General features: G+C 34.0%; 1 protein-coding gene across 1 annotated transcript; it reads left to right on the top strand.

The window, feature by feature from the left end:
• Positions 1 to 2267: 2267 nt before the first annotated feature.
• Positions 2268 to 2600, top strand: LOC148761991 (uncharacterized). Its single transcript, XM_088807326.1, has one exon. It carries the CDS (start codon positions 2268 to 2270, stop codon positions 2598 to 2600), a length of 333 nt encoding a protein of 110 aa, XP_088663452.1.
• Positions 2601 to 13064: the final 10464 nt, after the last annotated feature.

The following is a 13064-nucleotide window of genomic DNA, read 5'->3' as shown; positions in this document are numbered from 1 at the left end:
GCCAGGTTGTTACACGCCATGTTGAAAAAAATACTGTTGTTACACGCCATGTTGAAAAAAAATATTATTATTACACGCCATGTTAAAAAGATATTGTTGTTACACGACATATTCAAAAACATTTTGTTACACTTTAATGCTTAAAATGTTGTTGTTACTTACGAACCAAAACTTCAAATCCTCTCAGTTTTTTTTTTTTTGACAATTTGACACAGATTAAAGTGTTTCTAACATGTTTTCATACATCAAAATACAAATGTTTTTTTATCTAAAATACCTACTTTGATTAAAAATAAAAAAAATTCTTTGAAAACCTAGATTTATAAATTTCAAAATTTTGAGTTTATTGGTATCTAGGTCCCGAATTGATTCAATTAAAAACTATTTCATACATTTGTGATTATTTTTACCGTTTTAGTTTTATCCAAAATATCTAAAAATCGAACTTCTCAAATAGCCACCCACCCAAGCACGTCAAAACCATTGCTTGGTGTCTTGAAAGCGTAAGAAAGAGAAATTTGAAAACGCGGGAGAGAGAAATCGAAAGCATAGCAGATGCATGCCGAGCAGAGAAATCGATAAAATTTGAGAGACTAGGATGGTGAGAGAGAAATCCGAAGCATAAATGGGGAAAAATAGAAAAAAATTATGATGAATGATTTAATTTTTCTAAAATAGTTTAAAAGGTATTTTCGTCAAGTCATGACTAAATATGGTTAAAAATAGTTAAACTTATTTTGATGGTTACTTTTAAAATGTCTTTATCAAGAAAGTTCATTTCTCACAATTCCTCTAACGTTAGTATATCCTTCAAGCTTGAACATGAACCTTAAGAATTCTTTGTCCTTAAAATTTTATTTTATTGCAAATAACAATGTGCCAGAAAGCTTCATATTCAAAGTTATAGCCCATACTATTTTGTCAATGGAGAGAACAAGATATCAGGTCAAAGAAAAACTACTTAAGCCCATGGAAGCACTTTTGGAAATCCATGTGCTGGACCTGGACAATTGGTTAAGTAAACAACGAAGCTCAAATCTCAACAGCTTTGTGATTCTATGGGCGGGAAATAACACAAAGCAAGACATCAACCAAGATCTTGACAATCCAACTTCCACGCATAAAACTTCAAAAGAGCACCTGGTTTTTGTTGCTGGAAAGTGTAGAAAGAAGAGGGGAAAGTAAAAGGTAGAGAAGAGAGAGGTTATTTTCTAGTTATTGTATGTTAGTGGCTCAGTCAGAGTCTAGGAGTAGCTGCCCAAGTGAACCTCACATGTGTCAAGTTTCAGACTTTTAACATTGTACAAGAAAAAAAAAAACACAAATCAATCTTAAAGTTGTTCAGATCATATTCAATCCCAGCATTTTCATGATTCTACGAATTAATTTTTTAGAATTTAGAAATATTTGCGTATTATATATATTCTTGTTTTAAAAAAAAATCAAATTTAAATCATTTAATTTTTTATAAAATACGAAAATAGAGAAAGATTTCGAAGAAATATATTTGACATGCATGTTAATTGTTCGCTAATTTGTAGAATTTACTCAATAAATACCAACCTTATATAAACTAGACATACACATAATCGTGCATTCATGCTACAAATTTCATATAAATCTAAGTTTGCATGAAAACATGTAAAATAAGCTCCTTATTCACCATGGCTTTGGCTTTCACTTTGCTTTCGAGCTAAGCAACTTGTTTCTAGGAATTTAATAACGTACTGATGAAAGGCGGCAAAATAAACTCAAATTTGGAATATTGTTTGATAAAACCTAATTATATTAGAATCGGATCAAACTTAGGTTGATAAAAAATTAAAATTTTAAATTTTAAAAAATTAAGATTCAAAATTAATCTAATCTAAAGTCGTAATAATCTGAAATTAATACTAAAGGTATAAAATTTAATTATAAATTTCATTTTAATCCACACTCGAACTCAAAATGACTGAATATGAACCTTCTTGTTTGTCACTGACTAATAATGATATATTATTCCTAAGGGGGAGAAAAACTTTATTTTATTAGATAAATTAACAATATTGATATACAAAGTTCATTGTTCCAGCGCAAAATGACGAGAAAACCAACCTATCTTGTCATAGAGGTTGACAGTGAGAACGGCCTTTTTGATAAACCACCCAAATATAAAGAGACGAAAACCCCCACGTCCTAAATCTAATCTAAGCTTAATTCTCAAGCAACCACGAAGGAAATTTGTAAAAGACAAAAGGGAAAAACCACCGAAACGGACTCGTCGCATGGCAACCAAGAGATCAGCATCACCTTCTTCAGCACGAACGTGCCTTTGCTCTCCCACTACTCACCCTGGCTCTTTCAGGTGCAGCTTCCATAGGAGTTTTGGCAAAGCTTCAACCAAATCGGCGGCAGCGCCCCACGCTAACAGAGTGGAGTCAAAGGCGGCTACAATGATGATGATGACAACAGCATCAAAAGCGTGCCTGATCAAGGCCTTTCTGATGCAGATCATCAAACCTTCAAGCCACGATCTTCAGAGGAGGAGGAACTTCCAGCGAAAACCAACCAGGTTTTGTCCACTCAACAGCTCTGCGAATGGGGTAGCAGTTTCTTGATCATCTTTTACTTACCTCTCCCTCTCTCCCTCTTAAATTCAAAATTTTGACTTCTTTCTGTATGTAAGACATTTTAAGACCCACATATGGGTTATCCAGGGAATTAGTGAATTTCAAATAGTTTTTCCTTTATTATTATCTTATGGTTTTTACATGATCTTTTGTTTTTTTTTTTTTTGGTTTCTATTTCTTTATTTACTGCGTAATTTAAAATTTAAAGTAGAAAATTAAGTATTGTTCTCTAACAAATTAATGTAGTTCTTGACAAAAAAATAATAATTTAGTTCTGATGATTAGTTAATATATGGAAAATCCAAAATTCTGTTGGCATATCAGGAAATTGAAGAGCTCAGTGCCAAAATATACAATGCTGGTTTGGTAAGATAGATTTTATATGAGAAAAAGTACAATGCATCTCCTTTTTGCTCTTCAAGAAGATAAGAAGAACCATACTGCACAAGTTAAATGCGACATGCACAAACTATCTAAAATTGTTACCATGTTTTCATCTACAAGATCTTCAAGATATTGCTATTTTTTGTCAGTTATATATATATATATATATATATATATATATAAAACTTTTGGAAGAGAAAAAAACAATTTAAAACTACATTTAGTGTTTAATGGTAAGGTTTTGGATATTGATCAATAGCTATATGATTTAATCAAATTAAGAATTGCAGTTTGCTTGAAAGCAAAATGGCCTAATGTAACATAGTTGATTGAAGATATTTTCATAAGCATAACAAATGTGTAAATTCCGTAGAAAACCGAAGTTGTAATACTTGAATTAAATTGGATGGCTCCACTTGGAGGTTGGTTGAAGTTTAATGTTGATGGTGCCGTTTTTTGAAAATTTCAGTGAAGTGGGAACGAGGGTCTTTTGCATAATAAATAGGATTCAATTCAGATCATGTTCTCCACACCGATTGATGTACAGGGACAAATTCAGAAATTTTTTTGTGTAGTGTCATAACTAAAATATGATCTTACATAGCAAATTATCAAGTTCAACAACTAATAATATGACAATTTTCTATTCATTAATCAAAACTAAATATAAGCATCTATAAACCACAAAGTTAAATACAAAAATAAAAAAATCAAACAATATATCTCTAGAATAAATAAAAAAAACTCATAATTTCAAGATATTATTTGACATGCAATACTATTTTCTATTAGGTAGATTAAAATTATGAATCCAAACTATCAAATTAATAAAAAAAATTTAGACAAAGTATTTAAAAACTTAATTTGGGTTAAAAATTACTTACAATTGAAGCCTAAATGACTTGTTTTGAAAGAGTGAAAAACATAGCCAAGGACTGAGAAAAGGAAGTGTCACGTTGGGTCTCAAGGGTAGGACTTGAATTTTTGGAAAGGGAGAGTAGCTTAGATTTTGCCATTTTTTTTTATTAAAATCTTAAATTATAGAGAGAAATTGTTTTGTCTTTTGAAGTAATATTTAAATCTTAGTATATAAATTATTTTTTTGATAAATTTACTTTGACTTGGAGTCTTTGACCCCATACCTTACAAAATTGCAAAAAAATTAGTGGATTCATTAGTATCATTAGCTATAAAAACTCTAACTTAACTAATATAACTAAGTAAAAATTTTTGGAATTAGTGGTGTAATGTAACACCCCTAGTTACAAGGTAGGTTCATCCCTATTGGTATATGTAACCCTAATTTAATTGAAATATTGGCTATTAGAGAAGTTGTAATTATTTTTCCAACTTTTGATTAGGTTAAAGAATTTAATTTGTGGATTGAAGGTGATTTGAGAAATAATGTGGTAGTGGCTTGAACAATCAATCCTCAAAGTGGGCCATGGAGAATGAGGAAATGGTTACCGCACATGGATAGTTTAATAAATGTATAAAAAATTGGAGGATAACGCACCTATTACGTGAAGCAAATAAGGAGGCAGATGCATTGGCAAAATCCGAAATACAAAAGGGAGATGACTTGTTACATGTATTTCCAAATAGGAATGGAAACTATACAACAACTCAAGATGCAATTAAACCGCGAGATTGAAGTTTTTTTTTCTTAGGCAGAGATAAACATGGTAGAGTTGAATGGTGTTAATGTAAGCCTTGTAAGTCAGTCACTTTTGTGCTTATAAAACACTGCATTAACTAGTCATATTTCATGTTAAATACATTATGGATATTTATATGATGTATGAGGTCTTTCTTTATCCATGAGTTTATTTGTAAAGAGTTATGAAAGACTTATGTAAATAAAGTCCTTGGAACATAAAGGCCTTGCAAAGAAATTATAAAGGTTACAATTATGAGATTTTTATGCATCAAAACCTTATTTCTAAATATGTTCCTAGTCATTGTATCGTCAAGAATAAGGACATTAACAATGCTGAAAGGCTGGTACATGCTAAGCTTCCTTACTTTGAAAGTAAGTAATTGATCTCATAGGTTAAAGTATGTGAGATACTTGGGGTAAGTATGTGGGTGCTTGTTAAGGAACAAGTTTACTGAACATGACCGCTATAAGAGTTCCATTTTGTATTTCACTCAAGTGTTGATGGAAATTCTCTCATGTGTCTGTAGTGTAAGTAATCTTTAGACTTGTGATAGTAGGTCATCTTGTATATGAATTGTCATGCTTTGATTTCACCTTTACGGGGTTTGAAAGCGACTAGATGCCTAAACAGGGTGCTTTTGGTTGTGGCATGAAGCATGCAAAGAAAAATGAGTAGTCGAGAGATAATTTATCACCCCAAGTGATTTGAAAGGGACATATCTTATTTGCTGTTGGCTTATATTGACCAAAAGTCCTTGGCCAAGGCAATCTTGATAGGTCAATATGAAAGTTGCAGGACTAATTTAGATAAGTTAGAAAGTAGACACCAAGCAAAGCTTGCATCTATTTGGGATATTTGGTGAAAGGATCGAATTACATTGAGTTACCGTACACTTAAAGGTTAGTCAAACAATATTGACTCTCCTAACATTTGGGTGGCCAAGATATAATGCAAAATATTGCTCATGATCTATAAATGTAAATATAAATTCTTAATTGAATTAATTTATATTTATTGCCAACATGTTGGGAACCTAATGGGTCACACATATAAGATGAACTGTTGAAATTAATTTAAGTTCAATTGGATGTGATCTAATTGATTTTATAGAGATTTAATCCAATTAAATACTGTGCTAAATCACATATGATTTGATGGAATATTAAACAACGGCCCAATTAGCTTAAGACATTGTCAAATGCTTGTTGGATATGAATTAGGTCAATTCACTCTATAAAAGAATCCTTTAGCCGCCTCTTGAACGTACAGAAGAGTTCTGTTTTATTTTCTCATGTATTAAGATAAAGTCACAACTAAAAAGAGAGAAACACAAGGGAGCTCAAAGTTGAGAGTTTGCTAGCATAAACTTTGGCTTAAGATTCACACACTCTTAGTGAAGAGATTTCAGCAAATCATTGTGTGGAACACCATCAATGGTAGGATAATTGTGCTGCTATAGTTTGATAAGTCCTAGTTGGTGTACAAAACTAAAAAAAAAAACAAAATGAAGCGCCAAAGAGGACTCCACCAAAGAAAGCAGACATCAAACTTTCAAATATGTCGAAATCTTTCTCTTGTGGTTTTTTTAAATTAGTTTCAATTAAAATGATCCATGGCTTAGGGGATTAAAATTTTAATAATATTCCACTACGTATGATTTGTTTTAAAATGATTTGAATCCCCTACAAGGGGTTCATATGTGTTTCAACTGACATAGAATTCAATTATAGAGCTAGATATTGGACTCCAATATGGCATGGCAAGTTGTAAATTCAAAGGTAAAGGAAAATGCAACGGATCCGAGTTGACTCCCTCTTTTCATGGGAGATGGACTCTTGGAAACTCCTATTAACATAAAAGTCCTGTATTTTATGGAATGCAAACGTCAAGGGATAGCACAGGTTGGACATTTATTCTAGGATAGTAATTGTTATAATTTGACAGCGTTTTGTTTTGGGATTAAATGTAAACAACCTTGTAGAGTTTAGATTATGTGAGTTAAGTATCCCTAAATGTTGCTCCTCTTACCTAGGGTTTTTATCTTTATTTTTATTTCTTTCTATATGTAAATAAGTCAACAAGCTATTATGGCTTATTGCTTTTGATAGAGAAAATTGAGAGAAATAACCCTTCTCATAAACCCAATTCAAAAATGCCCCTCATTATTAATTTAACTGTTTTGACCCAATTTTTTGCATGACTTGACAACAATGCCCTTTAAACAATTTCAGAGAAATTAAATGGTCCTAGTTTTCTCTATCCCACCATCTAGAAAAAAATTCCAAAATTAAATCCCTACTTCTTTCTCTTACCAAAAACTATTTATTTCACCATCCAACTCTCTCTCGCCATCCCAAAGAGTAGAGATCACATCAAGATATGTATTAAGGTTTTTGAGTTTATTGGTTTATATTCATAGAATTGAACCCTAAAGTTGAGGGGTTGAAATTGATTAAACATGTATGCAAATTTGAATATTGTATGACTTAGACAACTTAAACCTGACTGCGAACACGTAAATCAATTAGTTATTAGGTATTGTGTTACTGGTTTTTAGGCATTATGTCACTAGTTTTTAGTTATTGCGAGACTAATTTTTAGGTATTACGTTACTGTTTTTAGGTATTGCGAGACTGATTTTTAAGCATTGCGTGACTTAAGCATTGCGAGATTGGCTTTTAGGTATTGCATGACTTAATCATTACATCTTTGAAACTTACGCATTGCGTGACTAGGTTTCGGTATTGTGTGACTAGTTTTTAGGCATTACATGATTGGTTTTAGGCATTGTAAGATTGCCTTTTAAGCATTAAGTGACTTAATCATTGTGTCTCTGGTTTTTAGGCATTGCGTGATTGGGTTGTATGCATTACATGACTAATTTTAGGCATTGCCTAACTGATTTTTAAGGCATTGTGTAACTGGTGTTTAAGCATTGCATGATACGTTTTTGATAAATTGATTGATTGTGACAGTTAGTTTATGTTAAATTTCAATGATGTGTCAAATATAAAGCTTATGATTACATACGGCGGTCATTGGATCAATGATACTTACAAGGGTGGTGAGACACGAGTGAGGGGTGTTGGGAGTGATTTGTCATTTTCGAGCCTAATGAAGTTGGTTGAAAATGTTGTGGGGGTAAACTCACAAAATCATGAAATCGAGCTACATGCATTGCCCAGTCATGTCGCTAGGGTTTCATAGCCAATTATCAGGGACAATGAAGATTTAGCAAGTATTCTACAAGATGAGAGGGGAGTTGTAATGTTTGTCACCGCTAAAGAACAACATACAAATGTTATGCCACATGAACAAACTGTCCAACATAGTAATCACCTAAATCAGAATTATACTGCTTCAAACATACCACATCATGCAATCCCTAACTAACAACAATGGCAATCGCCATAGACATATGCACATGAGTTTGAGCAACCCGATATGCTGTCTGCACAATTCAAATCAGAATGTGTATCGAACGAAATACTTCGTTCTTGCCAACAAATGCAATCGTCATTCAAAACTGCAGTGGGTCTATCGTTATTCTCAAACAACATTACAATGATAATAAATGATGATGATGCATATGATCAAATGCGCGATGACTATGTAGAGGATGACACTACTGAATGGAATGATGAAAATTATGTTGGCGAGAATGATGACTGTTCAGAGGAGGATAGGGGTGACGATAATGACAGTCGAATTGTAATCATGCAATTGGCAAAACAGAACATGCCACAACTGTTGTCTTAGAAAATGTTAAGTGCGATGACCATATTTACAACAACCCTATCATCATGACAACAGGATTTGTTCACCCGATGACAGTGATTAGGGAAAGGGTAAATGTAAGGGCATCTCTTCAATGAATTATTCCAGAAGCAGATATGATCTCCTTCCAAACAATTGCCAACGAGGAGTCCAAATCAAGCGATGACCGTTTATACCTAGGAAAAGTGTTTCCCTCCAAGGTCAAATTAAAACAAGCTTTGAACATGTTGGCACTAAAAGAGCATTTCGAGATTAGAGTGAAAAAGTCATATCACACTCGTTTTGAGGTTGCTTGTAAGGACAAGGCATGCAAGTTCGTTATGCATGCAACAAAGTTACTTGACAGAGATTATTGGCAAGTTCGCATGTTCCACAAGTTACACACGTGTACTATTAATGGTTTGTAAGGTAGGTACCGAATAGTGAGCACGAGGTTAATTGGTGAGCTTATGTCCCCCAGGCTATAAGGAAATAATGTAACACTATTGAGACCTAAGGAAATAATGGAAGAGATGGATCGCAAGTGAGGATTGCAATGCTTGTATGGTAAAGCTTGCCAAGTGAAGAAGTATGCAAAGAGTCTTGTTTTCAATCCTCTTGAGGAGTCATTCCAACTCCTACCATTGTATTTCCATATGTTAGAACATGCAAATCTCGGTATAATCACAATTGTGGCTGTCGATCAGGCACAACAATTTAAATATTGTTTCTGAGCATATAAGGCATGTATCGGGGGGTTTAAGGCAGTAATGTGGCTTGTAGTCGTTATCAATGCCATACATCTCAAAGGTAGATTCAAGGGTATTCTGTTTGTTGTTGTTTGCAAAAACAAGAATGAGTAGATATATTCGGTTACATTTGGCATTAGCCAAGTTAAGGATGATGAGTCGTAGTTGTGGTTTTTTACCTAATTACACCATGTGATTAGTTGTCCTGAAAATGCAATGTTCATTTCTGATCAGTATTGTGGCATTAAGAATTCAGTTGAAAAAGTATACCACAACGCATACCACAGTCTATGCAATTACCACTTGGAAAAAAACTTAAAAAACAGGTTCAAATGTGAAGATGTTGCAGCATTCAATTAAATTTTTGATAAAAAAAAATGCTTTCAAAATCGTGCAGGAAGGTCCATAATTGAATTTTTGATCAAAAATAAATAAAAAAATGTGAAGGAAACACGTCAAACAACATTTTGGACCAGTGCAAGTGACATTTGTAGGATCAAAGGTTTGGATTTTTCAAAAAAAATGGTCTCTTCGACAATTTTGTGAGGTGTTGCTAGAGTTGGATGGCTATGTATGTGTAGGCAAGATTAAGTGAAATGCAAGAACATACATCCTATAATGAATCAATCATGCAGCATAATTGACATCTTTATCATCATAGAGTCAAGAAATTTGTCACATAATACCTAAAAATCAATCACGCAAAGCCTACAAAATTGTCACGCAATGCAATGCCGGATATGGGGTAACACAATACCTAAGTCACACAATGCAATGCTAGATGTGTGGTCATGCATTACCTAATAATGCCTCAAAACCAATCAAGCAATGCCTAATATCCAATCAAGCAATACCATATCAACTAGTCATGTAATGCCTATGTCACGCAATGCCCATATGCTATACTCATGTTTAGTTCTGGATGTAATCTATCTACCAAAGATATGATCTCGATAATTGTAAAGCCATACAAAATTCAGAAGTTTATAACTCAATGGTTTAGAGCAATAATAAACAAAGTTACTTTACAAACTTAAGTATGAATCAAAAAAATAAACAAAGTTACAAACTTAAGTCTCAATACTATTAGCAAAAATATCTAGTGCATATCTTTTCCTCAGCCCTTTAATGGCGTCCTTCCTTAAGGTCGTGTCGCGTGTATCGATCAGCCACTCCATTGTAGTGATTACCCAATCCCCGTAAATGTTCCCGTCCTCCTGTTTCAGGGTTTTATGATTTAATTGCTAGCTCATCATGTCCAAAGTCATTTTTTACGATGCACGTTGTCAAAGTACCCAGACTAGTGGCGTATAATGAGAATCAACGCGGTTAGGGGACGTCTTTGATCCTTAGCAATCTAGCTGCTATTGCACCCAAACAACCATATAAGGAGTCTACAAACGTTATAACCCAATTGACCAAGTTGATATGCACTAGAACCTAGTGGCCGTCAAAATGGCATGGCCCTAAAATCGAGTTCACCTCATCCCATGGCTTCCCCATGACAGATTGTCAGCCTTCACATAATCAAGCAAAAGTTTAAGAATAACCACCTTCATCAGCTTGAACTTCATATCATAGGGTTTAAGGTCCATTTCACAGCACAGGGCATGCAAAGTCTCTTGTCAATTAAGTTGCGCTCAATAGTTAGACACTATGAACTAAACCCTTTAATAAATATTTTAATAATTAAAACTCATTATAATATACTTACATAGAAAACTGTGTCAACAATGCATATTTTTTGCTTGTACAATAGGGAATGGTGCTCACAACTGCACTTACACATGACGTTGATGTATACGTCAATGTGTTGGTTGTTCATCCACTCATCCTACTTCTCCAATAGCTTGAAAAATTCAAGGCTTTCCTTCCCATTGTTGCCTACAATGTTAACCTTGCACATATAGAATACCAACATCAAAAAGTCACTATATTTAATTATTTCGAACCGTAATACCTAATATCATGTAACGTTTTCATTTTACCTAGCTTGCTCATTGTTCTTAAAGCACTCATATTTGTCCTTCAACGCATCTTTCACTTTATGCTAGACTAATAAGGGGTAACGTAAAGGCTCTATAAGTATTTGCTGACCATGCTCAATCGTGCATCTTTAACCGAAGGTGGAGGTAGTGCCTCAAGACAACGTGTGCTCTAAGCATGTTGTGGGGTTTCAAGCAGAGTTGTGCTATGAGTAGAATGTGGGGCCTCAATCGGAGTTGAGCTATGAGGAGGATCTGTGTACTAGGTAGAATGAGGTGAGCTTTGAATTGAACAAATTGGCTCATCAATACTAGTTGGCTCATCACCATTAACCCGTGGACATCACTCTCTCCACTGTGCACACCATCCTGTTGACCAATAGATAGAACCCTACACAATGACAAAAATTAAACACATTAAAACATCAAATAGATCCCAGATGTTATATGTTGAAAATGAAAAAAGCTAGAAACTCATACCTGTTATCTCCATTAGTTTTTTATGATAATAAAACATTCTCATTCATTTGTGTCTAATAATTCTACTTGAGTGTGTAGGACAAGAATTGTATGTCAATGATAATTAAATAATTCCATGGGACATATCAAAATGGTATATGAATAAGAAGCCACAACTAATGAACAAAACAGAAGCTCCTTAGTTGAATAATGAAGTGTTAGTCAACTAAAATTCAAATCAGAAATTGACGGGCTTAAGAGTTTTGAGAAACAGAAAAGACTTAGTCGACCAAGAAATGGGTTAGTCGACTAAGAACCTACTGCCAGAAATCTGGACTCCAAGACAGAACCAACTTAATCAACTAAGAAGGAAGTTAGTCAACTAAGTGCTCATTGCCAGAAACTGGGATCAAAAAATTGAAACAACTTAGTCGACTAAAAGCGCAGTTAGCCGACTAAGAGCATTCTGTCAAAAAATTTGAATTATGCACTAGAAGACAGATTAACAGCCAAAACTGCAACAATTCTGTTTCCAATGGTCAAAAACTGCCTAACATCTATCAGAGCTGATTTTTCAAGTATTTAAGAAGCTTTTAACAGTTAGAAATGAGAATTAAGGCTTTCAAGAACAAAAAAAGCTCAAAACCAGCAAAAACTCTCTGCATTCTTCTACACTTCACGCCTATCCTTATAAAAGATTCAAGCATTTCACTTTGTACCACTTAGATCAAGTCAGTGATCATAAGTACACATTTATCTCTGTTCTCCTTGTATGCTTATAGTGTGCGAGACATTCTAAGGGAATTTATTCAAGCTTGGATTACTTGATTGGGTGTATAGGTTCTAACTTAGTCTTGAAAAGTTAGTTATTGGGTTTTGGTTGATCCCGGTAAAAACCATTGTGAAAGGTTTTGGCTGAACTTGATAAAAGCCATTGTAAAAGCTTAGTGAAAGCTTGTGAATTTCACTATTCATAATGGATTGCTTTGAAAATCCTTGGTTGAACAATCAAGGTAATGGATATAGGACTTGGACCAAACCACTATAAATTCTGGTGTGATTGTCTGCTCTATTTTTAGTTTTTCATTCTTCTTTAAATCTTTATTTTATCTTGCAATTGTCCCCAATTAGAAGTCAATTTTAGTAAGAGCCAAAAAGTGCTATTCACCCCCCCTCTAGCACATTTATTTGGGACCAACAATACCTCAACATGGTTGAAAAGCCGACGTACAATTCGATTCTTCAATTGTTGGATCTCCAACTGCATTGACTGCATCTCCTGGTGGATCTCTAACGTAGCGATTGTAGGTTCTTCTTCCACTATGTCATCATCCGTTTCAACTCACACGTTAAGACTGTATGGATCTGAGAATGCAGCGTCGAGTCACTCGTCTGATCATTATCCAATGATTGAGTAGTAGGAGCCTCAGGAGCAGGAGGAAAGACATTTACCATTTC

The sequence above is a fragment of the Theobroma cacao genome, chromosome 6 (genome assembly GCF_053813885.1).
Source record: "Theobroma cacao isolate CCN51 chromosome 6, ASM5381388v1, whole genome shotgun sequence".
Lineage (NCBI taxonomy): Eukaryota > Viridiplantae > Streptophyta > Magnoliopsida > Malvales > Malvaceae > Theobroma > Theobroma cacao.
This window is presented reverse-complemented; position numbering and strand designations above follow the sequence as displayed.